This window comes from Balaenoptera musculus, chromosome 7 (assembly GCF_009873245.2).
Source record: "Balaenoptera musculus isolate JJ_BM4_2016_0621 chromosome 7, mBalMus1.pri.v3, whole genome shotgun sequence".
Taxonomy (NCBI): Eukaryota; Metazoa; Chordata; class Mammalia; order Artiodactyla; family Balaenopteridae; genus Balaenoptera; species Balaenoptera musculus.
In genome coordinates this window covers 32,082,500-32,096,023 of record NC_045791.1, presented here as the reverse complement: position 1 = coordinate 32,096,023, position 13,524 = coordinate 32,082,500, and the positions used below count along the sequence as shown (strand labels likewise).

General features: G+C 34.4%; 1 protein-coding gene across 5 annotated transcripts in view; it reads right to left on the bottom strand.

The window, feature by feature from the left end:
- Positions 1–13,524, bottom strand: part of MBD5 (methyl-CpG binding domain protein 5) — a 154,986-nt gene that overhangs the window by 28,366 nt on the left and 113,096 nt on the right. For 4 of the 5 annotated variants that reach the window (XM_036857401.1, XM_036857404.1, XM_036857402.1 and 1 more), the window contains one exon: positions 1,121–2,146. In XM_036857401.1, coding sequence (XP_036713296.1) covers positions 1,121–2,146 — 1,026 coding nt within the window. The remainder of the gene's footprint in view (positions 1–1,120; positions 2,147–13,524) is intronic. The other variant, XM_036857406.1, reaches the window with a different exon arrangement.

Sequence of the window (13,524 nt, the reverse complement as noted above, 5' to 3'; positions counted from 1 at the left end):
TTTTTTATACAAAATATGTATTTTGAATTTTGGTTACCTAAAACTAAAATTGTAAAGAAAGCTAATAATACAAAAGGATTCACTGTCACAGTCATTAAAAATAAATATTATATAATCAGATAGGATTAGTTAATAACTACATTTATATTCAAAATTCAAAATTAACTTGTTTTGAAATTACACTGAAATTATTTTGAGGATAACATCATAGAAATTGCCCTATAGCTTGAAATCTGTATATCTGTAATGCTTTGTAGGTTACTTAACTACATTGATTTGACTGCCAAATAGAACTAATTAAACTTTTTTGTAAAGGTGTCCATGAAATCTGGAAACATATTTTTTAAGATATTGAAGATACCCTTGACAATATCATGTATATTTGCCTATGTTTCCAGACTTTATGGACATCATCTCTATACTTTATATTACAATTACTCGCATCAAACAGCTGAATATACTTGACATTATTTTCTATATTTTTTGAGATAAGATAATCTACATAAAGGATTTTGTTTTTAAGCCACAAAGTTCTAAAGAATAATACTGTTTGAGAAAACCTAGCAGTAGCTCTTGGGGCCTTCTGTTTCCTTGAACTTGGGCAAACTTTAACTTTGAATGTTATTATGCCTTGTTTCTTATTTTGCTGGATAAGCATTTAGTTTTGTTTATTTAGGGATCACATGGAAAAACACTTCCTCAAACCGTTTTCATCCACAGTGCAGCTGCTCATACTAACCCTGTGATGCCACACCAACTAAAATTCAAATAAATGTTATTTTTAAGGTGCACCTGTGCTTTAATTATTTGAAAAATAAGACTCTACTTGGCTTAAGAGAATGATGGGTAGGTTAGGTTTAGGTGGCATCAGAATTAGAAGAGAAAGCAGATTAAAATGATATTTAGTATTGCTAGAATAGGGGAGAAGGAAGAAGTCATTTTCATGTTTGTATAACTATGGTTGTGTGTGGGTGTTATTATATTTAGTTCCTTAAGCAAGCTGTGACATAACAAAAACATTTTTAAAAATAGTGTGACAAAATGGAGTTTTTTTAAAAAGGAGAAAATAGAATTAGAAAAACGTTTCTTTTGTAAAAATTTGTGAAAAAATTTAACTTACCAAGCAGACCTGTCCCCAGTAGAGGGTTAAGTAGCTGTGGCACCACAGAGTTACTGTTCAGTTTAGCTGGACCAGGTGTATTCCCAGCATTATTAGATATATTCAGCAATGTTTCTGCCATTGACACCACTGCTGTCCCACCAAGTGTTGAGACAGTCAGTGCTGCCACTGCTGATGATGTAGTGGTTGTGGTAGTGGTTGCCTGGGAAGAAGTTGCTATGGAAACCTCTGGATGATTAGCGGTGTTGGCCGATGCCGAGTTCAGGACACCTCCCAACAGCTGGGGATTCAAGGCCATTAATCCCGAGGCCCCAGTGACAGCTGGGAGGAACAGGGGGTTAAAAGTAGTGTCACTGCCTGCAAAGCTTGGTAAAGGGTTCCCCAGGGGCCTGGTTAAAAGGGTCTCAGCTCGGCTGTTCTCTGACTGATTGCTTGGCAAATGGTCTGGTGGGGCTGTCATCTGTGTTAATGAGGGTAAAGGGGTATTTTGCTGTTGCAAAAGATCTGAGATGGTCAGATTGAAAGATGGCAGGGGAAGCATGGCAGCTGCGTGGGCTTGGTTCTGAAGCAGGGCTGCTAAGAGTTGAAAGTGAACAGGCTGCAATACCTGCCCATCCATGTCACTGGAGAGAAAAGCTAAAGCAGCGTTTACATTCGGGTTGAGAAAACCTAAAGGGTGGAGGTTGATCTCAGACTTGCCTTCTCCTGCTGAAGGCTGGAGGATATTTAATAGATTCTGGTTTAGGAGATGCTGTTGATTCACTGGCAAAGAGATAGGTAGAGAACTGAGGAGGCTGGGGTTCAAGGGGTGTGGAAGATGGTTGTTTGAAGTGCTGTTGGATGGAAAATGAAGTGCGTGCTCCTGGCCAACAAAAGGAAAATCACTCCCAATGGGCAGCTGACTCTGCAGTGGGTTTCCAGCTGCGGTGGTGACTATGACGCCGTCTTGAAGAACAGATGTTGTCTTTGTGATGGCAGGGTGGTTGGTGCCAGCTATGGCTATGGAGGATGATGGTCCTGAACCGCCTAAAATAAAGGGAAAAAAACCCACTTATTAATTATGGATGTTAAGGGAGACAACTCTATAAAAATACATCAAGATACATTTCAATTAATATGTTACATGTCCTCTTCGTAGATTCTAACCAGATAAACTGTAATTAGAGATGATTTGACATGTTAATGAAACTAGTTTGACTTCATACTTCTTGACCTACTTTGAACATGAATATATTGAAGAACCTTAGTACTTTAAGCAATACCTGTTTCTAACTATCAAATATTTTGTTTTTCACATCCAGACAAGGTGAAAATGGGGGAAGCCGTGGTGTAGTCCATTCAATTGGGTAGATAAAAGTAACAATGCTTCATTTTTCAAAATATATTTTTACATTAAAAAAAAAGTTTTTGTTCTATATTTATAATACCAGTACTTTCTTTTAATGGAAAAAAAAAAACCCAAATAGAATATGCATGAGAATACAAAACAGAAAATAAAAAGTACCTATGTAGATAACTATTAATACTTTAGTGTATAGTTTTCTGGGCTTTTCCCACCTATATGTATATACATATGCAGACATATATATATACATGTTACATATATTTTTAACAAAAATGGAATCATATTGTTTTGCAACTTTTTTTCATTTATCAATATATTGTGAATATCCTTTCATGTTAACTATAGATCCATTTTACTAGTATCACGTATGGATATACCATAATGTATTCAATCCATTGTTGTGGATATTTTGATTGTTTACAATCTTTTACTATTTCAAGCAACACTATGATAAACATTCTTATTAACTCATCTTTGCCAATATGCTCAATTATTTTCTAAGGAAAAATTCTTAAAAGTGGAATTCCAGGGACAAAGCATTTACATATTTTTAAAGCTCTGGATACACATTGTCAGACTGCCTCCAGCGAAGTTGATCAACATATATTTAATTTATATTTCTATAAACAATGTAGGCAGCGCTCATTTTTCTCACCAACACTGTGTTTTATCATTATTTTTAAATCTTTGTCATTCTAATAGCATAAAGATACTTTATACTCATGATTCCTTAAATCAGACCAGTCCTCACCCAAATAGCGTTCTTAATCTTGAAAGTCTTGTGTATGCTAAAGATGTATATTTTAATATATATCAAAGTAATGTATATTAAATTCAGGGAATTTAATAATAAAATTTCAGTTGTGTATTATAATTGTTTTAGTTGTTATCAATCCAAGCTATACAAAATAATTACCTAAAGAACTTAAAAACAAACAAACCAACCAATGTCTGGGCCCTATCCAAGACCAGCTGAAAACTCATCTCTTGGGGTACAGCCTGGGCAGCAGTATTCTTTGAAATCACCCCTGGTGATCCAGATGCACAAGGGGTGGGGTGGAGAGGGTGAGAATCACATTCTGTTGAAGGAACCTACAATCATTTTTTTGAAAAATGTCTTACCCTAAAGAAATGCATTGTTTTATTTAATACGTGCATTTGGCAAATATTATAAGCACATACATTTAATTTATTAAAATATTAAACATGTATATGTTATAATGAACAATACCAGTGTTACTGAAAATCTAAAATAATTCAAACACTTTACTGCTGTGCTATATGCCATCATAACAAACTTTATATTTGACCACGTTACCATTGAGGCCTTGTTCAAATACACAGAAATGTTTCCATAGTTGTAATAGTAGTACAAATATAACTATATATTATTCTTGTTTCCTCCTAACAGACTAACACAAGAATTTTTCCTTTCTGACATAAAAACTCCATAGTAATATTTTTAACCATATGGATTGATCATATTTATTGATCCAGTAAAGTTTGGCATTTATATTTTGATTTTTTCATCACTATATATAACACACGGATGGACATCTTCCTGCATATGAAACTTTCCTACCTTTGAATTTTTCCTAAGGAAACTCATTGGCATGATTGTTGTGAGACTCAAAAATAGGTAAGTGAAAGGCTTGCAATGTGTAAAAGTATACAAATAAAAGGAGTTATCATTGTCATCATTATTATTGACATTAGTAGCTGCCGTTAGTTGTGATGACATGGTAATAGTAGTAAGTATAAATCAGCATATCCAACATATATATCTCTATAGCACGACTTTGCAATTTTTCCTGGCTGTTGTGGTCTTTTTTTTTTTTTTTTTTTAAGCTCTCAGTGTTTCATTTAAAGGAGATAAAATGCCGAAGTAGGCATATGGTATACAATTCTTTAAATATTAATTCAGATTTGTAATAAAACAATCAACACCTTAAATAAACATTTCATTGCTTCTTAAATCTTTCTGCTATTTCCGTTAAATAGGTACTGTGCTTTATTTGCGTTTGGAATCCATCTTTTTAAACAAGCTAATAAAAACTCTTATTTACTAGTAATCACTATCTATGGCTTTTTTCCCTATCTGTTAAATAATAACGGCATATTTAAAGGTACAGATCACCCATTCCTCTAATCACAGTCAGAGTACATTTTCAAAATACTCTAGTGTGTATATGACAAGGCTTTGTAGATGAAGGATTTCTGTAGAGGTTATTATTCTTTTATCTTTATTTTGTAAGAGAGAAACATCCATATTGAGGATTCATGAAAGTAGTCATTTGGGGACATTATTCTAAAAATTCTCCATCTAAATATTCTCGAGGAATGACAATAAAGAAAATATAGCTACTCTGGGTGTATTTTTGCATTACAAACAAGAAGGGGGTGAATACCACAAGCTTCTTAAGGGTAATATGTGGATCAGGTATATTTTTTATTTTCTCTAATTTTCAACACACCAGTTCAACAATCAAGTACACTCTACTGAACAAAAGGGTAGAAATGGTGATACAAACAAATAAACAACAACAACAACACAACACCCTGCCCTTTAAGGAACTCAGATTTTAGGCAATGTGATAAACACACAGATCTCCCTGTCTCAAATATACATTTTTTGAGAGCTGATTACAAACCAGGAAATTTTAAAGCTCTTTTCATATATCCAGTATAACTACAAGGCAATATGCCAGGAACAAAAGCAGGTATATAACAAGGGGACAATTGTAAAACTGAAGGTGTCAGGAAAAACTAAGCAAGTGGTAACATTTGATCTGGGATTTGAGAGTGGAAAAGGAGATAGAAAAGGCTTCTAAGTAGAAGCAAAGTAATTTTTTAAAAAGGCAAGGAGATAATAAAGTGTATGGAGGGTAATAGAGTCCTATGTATCCTCAGAACAAAGAAATATGACTGAAAATATTGTATGCTGCTTTCCTACACACCCAAGCCCTCCCACCCATGGTTAAACCTGCTGCCTTAGACAAGCAGTGAAGAAATTTAAAATCATCTTTCTAAACCATTAAAGGCAAGGATCACTTCTTATTTCCCTCTGTATTTCCAAGACCTAAGAGTCTCTAACACATGGTTGGCATTCAAAAAATGTTGGTTGAATCAATCTATTAAGATTGTAAGACTTGCATTCAACTTCTAGGAATCAGATCACTTGATGCTGTGTGTGTGTGGGGCAAGTGTGTATGTGGAGAAGGAGAGAGTACCACCCATTTGTGGAGAAAAGTGAAAACTGACTCTGTAGAGTATGATTGGTCCAATGCCAGGAGATAAGGGATGCTGGAAAGGAGATGGCTGAAAGATGTCAAGTTACTGTAGAAGACTCCCAGGTGTGCTGGGGAGTTAAAATAATCTTATGGAGGAAGACGTCCATCCCAAAGTACTCTAAATTCTTAAAGTCAACTCATTAACGCTTGGGGTCATTGAAAGAGGATCCTGAATTTTTATAGCAGGAGGGAAATTGGAAATTGCTTATTTCTGAACCACTTAATCTTGAACAGGCATTCTCTGGTGAACTTACTTCATAGTTCTGCATAAAAACCTATGGTCTGTTGAAGCATGTGGGGAAAAAGTCTTCTTAAAGCTGATTTTTCTTTTGGCAGCTAAGATGTTTTGAGTTTAATCTAATGAGGGAGACAGTTTTTTTTAAAAGAGTTTTTAAAATAGCAAACTATTCACTAAACATTTAGCAGTTAAATAACTAAAAGGCAGCTGGGAGCCTCGAACAAGTTAGTAAGTTGGAGAAGTCCTTTAATTAGAAAAAATTATTATTTCACACCAGCCAGCAGCACCATGAACTGGCATAACTTTTTTCTCATTGTTTCTGTTACTTTTAAAGAAGTAGGAAATAAGACTGGAAAGCCATCCAAATGAACTTTCCTGGTGTGAGATCACATGCCTAGACACCCAATCAGACACTGAGATAGTCCAGTACAATTAGGAAACAACAGTGGTAGCTTTTTCCAGTGGGGTAGATTTCCAGATATAAACAGTATTCTTTACACACACATATAATTTATGATGTGTGTGTGTGTGTGTGTGTCTGTATATGTGTGTGTATACAGAAATAGCATCAGTAATTTTTTTTAGGATTTTTTAAAGGATATTTTCCTATTACTAATAATTTCATTCTTGAGGTGTTTTATTTGCCTCATTTTTTAAACACTGCTTTTCAAAACAAAGGTAATGTCTACTTCTTTAGAGTTATTTCTCTTCTTCGTCACCAATATTCTTTGAGAAGAGTCATTGTTCATATCATGCTAAACTCTCTCACGGTTGGCCCTTAAGTATTAATAATATTGTTGTACATGGTTTTGTATGTGTACAAGAGAGGGCATAAAGCTCGTTCCAAATGGACCAATGGGTGCTTTTAAAATGTCATTTTACCAGTTTGATCTATAGCTCCAATTTTGAATAAATACTACTTAATGCTAGAAAACTTTTTCTTAATTGATATGCCCAAATACTGGTTTTTATCCATAAATTCAAGAACCTAAGAAATACATCATATGGAACACACTCCTTCACTATTTGACCTCTATCATTTGCTTTGGCAAGTGTACTTTAATTGCAATCAGGGTCAATGATAATCCTTAATAAAAACGAATGCTTCTAGAGACAAGAGAAAATATCATGCCCTAGTGAGTCTAATAAATATAATTCACTTTTCAATCCCATGGAAATAGTAAAATTTTTCTCTTCTATATTTAAAGGATTTAAAAAATTGAAAGATAACTTTTATGAGAAGTCTAGATCTTCCAACAAGGTATTATTTTCCCAAGCCTTAGTAATGACATGGTAACATGTATTTACAAAAACATACCAATCTCTATCTTTGTGCTTTGGATCCTGATGTAAATTCCTAGCATTCCTTTACCAGAAGTAGGCAGGAAGCCCTAGGGACTAGTGTCTATTTGTTCTCCATAAGGAAGGGAGGGAGGGACCCAAAACCAACACAACTTAGGAGAAAAGGAAGAGGGGAAAGGGATCAGTGGCAGTATCTGAGGAAATACTCTCCACCCTCAACAGGGCCAACCTCTTAGGGAAGAGGAAAGAACAGTGGAAGGAAATGTAGCTTGAATCTTGGAATATGAGGTCTGAGTGATTATGACCGTGTTCAGGCGGCGAGGCCAGTCTTCGGGTGGTAATGGGGTCAGACAAAAAAAAGGGTGTTTTACTACTGATCATTTCTGCTTCCTTTATTAATACATAGAATTACTCTGAAAACTGTTGAAATGAAAAAAATTGCTTGAGATTTTTCACTGTTTCTCAAGTAACAAAGATTTTTGGGTTTTTTTTTTTTTTTTTACAAATGCTTTTTATCACATTTTTCTTAATATTTATTTTAAGGAAGCAAATACTGAGAGAAGAGGTTAAGTCTCTTGCTTGGTAGGATTTCTGTTCTCTCAATATGCTAGAATAACAGTTAAAATGCTCTATCCATCAATATACCAACTGGAAGTTTATCTCATTTTGTTTAATGAGCAGAGCAATTAGAGATTCTAGATTATGAATAGTTAACTTTGTATCCTTCCATTGTGTACTATTTTATTTTCAGTGCTAAACAGTGCAGAGCACATACTAGGTATTACAAGAAATATTTGCTGAGTTAATTACCTCATGAATATTCTAAGACAGTGCTTAGACCTATTTAAGACTGTAAAATCGATTTAGTATGCCCCCAAACCAGTAGATTTTGATAAATGAAATAGAAAAGAAAAAAAAAAAAGAGTACATTGCATAGCTAGGATACTATTTTGTGGAAACTGTTTCTGTTAACTTATACATGTGAGTGCTGGGTCATGTTCTGCTGGTGGGTGATGAAATCATTTCGGTAGATCATGACTGTCTTAAAAAAAAGAAATAGAATAAGATAGGATAAGATAGAATGGGATCTAAAAATGTCAGAGTGCATCACACAGAGTGGTTTTTTCAGGAAACTTTTGCTGTACATTAAAAACATATCTCTAGTGAAATGGAATGCAAGTTAATTTCTTGCTGTGGTTAAAAGTAAAAAAACAGTTTGAAAAACACTGCTTTAGGATCAGGCCTCTCAGTTGCTCAACTCTGTGGGGGATGGTCTATGGAGTTGTGCTCCAGGAAGCATGTTTATCAGACTCTCATGTGAGAGGTATCCCTGTGGAGTCGTGCAGCACAGGAGCTCCGCTTTGGGGCATTTGTGATAAATACTACTCTTTCTTATACCTGTACCCATGGGTCTTGGATAGATATTTAGAATTTCCCTGGACTAGCTCCTACCCCAGGAGTATCTCAGCAACTCCTTCAGACTTCTGTTTGTCTAGTTTCATTCCTAATCTGTAAAAACGTGAGTTGTTACTTTGACTTTGCAAGAAGTATAATTCTTAGAAAATAATTTTTACTCTACTCTTTGCTTTGTTAGCATTAATGTTGTTTGATATAAGTTCCTTGAAGGTAGGAAGTTTATGATTTATTTAGTACTCCATGCACATGGAAGTGAAATCTATTTTGATGACACTAGGAAAATGTTTAAGCATTATTTTTAATGAGTCAAGTCTTTGTAGAGTTAACATTACTGCCTAGAATTTAGGTACTTTTAGAAGCTGCTTCAATGTTCTTAGACCACTTGATTTTAGTAAATAATAGCTTAGGCATCCCCTTGAGAACTGAAGGATTTCTAGTGATTTTATAAGTGAGCTTAGTGTGTTGCAATAGAATAAAATTCTCCCAATTTGCACACTGGGACAATTTATTTCTTGAAAGGTACAAAATAGATCATTGAATCAGCAAACATATCACACCACTCTGAGTTGTTATCACCTTTGATTACATAGACTCAGTGTCTAAATTCGAACGTATTTTAACTCCTCTTTTTGTACACAAGGAAACATTAAACCTGGAATATGTAAACAAAGCAAGTGGTGTAACCCTGATATTAGGAAACCTTAAACAGCAAGACATTGCCTGTTGTAAAAATAACTTACAGCAAAGAAGAAATGGCTCATTTTGCAAAAATTTAACTAAAAGAATAGACATAGATTTTTATCACATAATCAAGATTTTAATATAGATTTGGTTAAAAAACAAGAGCAGAGGGCAACTTTCAACCTAGAAGCCTATGCATCAATCAGGTGAGGCGTAAAATCTAGGCATTTAAAAACTTGGGTGGAAATACTTTCTATAGCAATTATCATAAATTCAGTCACAACCTTAAAGGAGTCTCTGCCTTTTTTCATTCTACATAAGTCTATAAAAGACTAGAGGCTTATTTCCACACAAACGTCCCATATCCTGAGACAGCTAACATAGAACAATCCATCCTGGAGTATTTTTATCCCATAATCTTTTTGCAACTATAACCTCAAATGAAGGGAATGACAATTTCCCTTTATTTTCTTTACTGGCATGCTCTGAGAATAAATAAATACATAGAACAAAAAACCAAGCTTGCACTTTGCAATATTTTATCCAAAGCATTCTTTTGTGATCTCTAATTTTCTTATACCTACCATATTAGTGGCTGCACTGAGTTTCAATCAGATGTATTTTGTGCTGAAAAAAACACTTTCTTTTCCAGAGTTAAAAAATATATGTATATATAAGTATTCACAAGCAAATATTTATTCATAGGTTTATTTATATTCTTGTTAGTCAATGTATATCTTTAAGAGTTAAGGCAAATAAATGATTGAATTATTTTCTCTTTTGGTACAAACTCATACTCTGCCCTTTCACAGGACTACAATTTCATGTGTTTTAGAAGAGTTGATTAAATGTTTTTTATTAGAAAAAAAAATGAGAATATAAAAGGCATTTTAAAGTGAAAAAGTTATATTTAATGACTTTATCATCTTGGAGGGAGGTAAGGTTCAGTTATTAAGTTGGTTAGCAGAATAGTCTAAATCTTTTTGCTTCTTTGAAAATTGTGAAAACCCACAGGGCCATGGAAGGATGGGTTGTCATGTGGACACTGGCAGGGCTGGGTCCTCTGCAGAGGCCCGGGTTACTGGCATGTGTGTTTTTGTTCTATGGTATACAGGTGGGCAGCAGTCAGAGGCCCAAAGAGGCATGGACCTGATGAAGTTTGTCAGTCAGGGGTACTTGATTTTGAATTCCTCCCTGAACCAAAACACCACAGGACATGTGCTGGAACCACTTAAGTGTTGAAACTTATCTCACTTCATAAACTGAAAGTTGCTTTAAATGTACACGAGTGATGGATTTCAGAACATACCTGCATTCAGCAGGTTGAGTGTTTGGACTGAGAATCAGGAACTGATTGGGGTTTGGTTGCCAGATCCACCAGAGCTTTGCTTTACAACTTGAGGAATGTCACCAAGTATCCTACTGGTCATTTTCTAAATCTGTTACATGGAAATATTAAACTTCACTTGTAATTTCGTATCCAAAAAGCTAATAGAAACCTGTAAACTTTACAATGCAAAGTGTTTAGAGAGCTTTAGTGGAAAGGCAATTTCAAAACACCAAATAGAATTAATAAAACCTTGTATATTCTTAAGTTTTAGAAATGTTTTCTAAGCATTTCGTATCTTTAATCCGATTTTTTTTTTTTTTTTTACTACTTTGCCTCCGATTCTCATATATGAGTTTTAATACATTTAAAATATGGACTGGTATTCACATATAGGCCTAAAAAATGAATATTTGGGTTGCTTATGATTGAAAAACTTTCTTTAAAAGAAGTTTTTGAAAACAAATAGCCAATCAAATTAAATGTTTCCAGAGTGATTTCTGGTCTTAAATAAGGTCTTACTGTAACATTTTTGAGCTGCTGCTTAGGAGAGTGGGGAAAAAAGGCACTGGATTGAGCAGGAGGTCACCTGAGTTCTGTTCATGCTCCATTACCACAAGGAAGAGTTGGGTCATGTTACCTGTGGGTCTCTTTCACCCTCACTGTGCTATCACATCTGGAATGGCAGGGCTAGCGTCTGCAGAGCTGCCTTCTTCAAAGGCCTATTGACACATCACCCACTAGGGACACCCATTTTTATCTGAGTGAGGTGATACAAATTCATTCAAAAAAGGTTACCAAATGTGATTCACAAATGAGGGGTAGTTCTTTTGAGACTGTGGACATTTCATCTGCATTGGCACAAACATCCTAATTATTGTACACTAGGATATTAGAGTCCAAATAGAGAAGGCAAAATTACTGACTTCTGTCTCAAAGTGCATCAAAAGTTTACAAACGTGGTTCCTAACATGCATTGATATGCTTTGATTCACTATCTGTTGGATATTTTTAAAGACTTGAAAGTGAAAACAGTATTTTTCACAACTAGATGTTTCAAATGAAGAACTTATGCAGCTGGGAAGAAAATGGATTTTAGAATCAGATGAACCCGAGTTCAAATCCTAATTCAATTATGTATGACCTTGGACAGTTATTCAAGTTCTCTGAGGCCCAATGTACTCATCTGTAAAACGAGGACAAGATTACCTTATACTTTGGAAAACTGCACAAATTAGAAATAATACAGGCAAATCACCTGGCACATCATAGGTACTCAATGACAGCTAAAAGCAACATTCTAAGAATAAAATGTGGTTTTCTTCTAATGTCTTACTAGTATGCTAGGAATACTCAGCAAAACTTAAAGGGATAGCTGTGACTGTCATCAGCTGTCTCACTCTGAAAGCCCAGCTTTGGTGTTTATTTGATGGATGAATAAATGTCAGTGAAAATAAACATTCAGGCTAAGCAGTTATAATAACAGTACATTCAGTTGACACAGTTCACTGTGTATCTAAAAGAAACATGATATTAGAGACCTCTTCAATATTCAGCTCATCAAAAGAATTATATTAATTAGTAAATCTACCCATTTTTATTACCAGCTGCACATCAGAGCTATGTACATTAAGCAGTATTTAATTTTATTAGGTTTACTACTTTAAAAAGTTCTTATTGACCTAGATTTTTATCAGGGATATGCTTTCTGTTAGCTTACACATGATTGGTCACATCCATATCATTACTAGACATTTATTCTCATCCCTTTTAGCTATTTATATGCTAACACTTTACTTATATTAGTAAATTTTCAACATGTGTGTTTTGACACTCCCTGCACTGGCAATCCAGATCTGATGTTTTACAGAGATGCACGGAACGAGAAAATACGTGTCTAAGACTATATAAAATAAGTCGAAACTTGACAATCAGAAGAAACAAGAATATAAATAAATGTTGGTCTTTTCCATTATAGATAAATTAAAATACATCATTAATAAAATACGTACACTTTGCAATATGAACTTAGACCTGAAACAAAGTAAGTTGAGGTAAGGGGTATCAAAATGGAAAGATATAATACAATGAGACCAACAATGCCTCATCTAAATGATTGAAGGTATGCTTAATAAATATAGTGTATTGTTAAAGAGTTACTGATTTTATGTAACCTTAATCTGCTAAATGCATAAGATTAAATTTTCATTTGTTTGGGATTATCTAAAAAGGAATATGAGTCATTGAAAAGCTGGAAGCCCCTTTGGAATAAGAATCCTGTTAAACACGTAAAATATAGTTTCAGGAGATTCCTTAGACTAAGAATATCAAGAAGGCACTAATCATTTCAATTATCATCTTCACCTTATATTCTTTTTAACAGAAGAGGTCAATGAACAGTTCTTCATTAAATACTGACATCAAAACATAACACATAACACAAGTTGTGGAGAATGGCAGGTAAAAGTAGTGACACCAGGAAGGAAAACACTTGATTTTACTATCAGCAACAAAGACATGTAGGTCATAACGCCTTTCCAGCATGGCGGTATAACACAGTCTATATATATCTACACAATAGATTATTAAAAGCCTCAGCAGTTTTCCCACTTACAGTAGCAATCTGGTTTTAAAAGCCCACTGTTTTCATAGCTGAATAATATTGTCTCTACAATCATCTTTTATTTCCTCCCTGCCATTTCCAACCAATCTCTCAAATCGTTATTGTTGGGTTTTGGGTATTCTTTCTATTATTTTTATGGTCAAATTTTCTGATGTCTCAATGATTTTATCTCTATAGTGCTT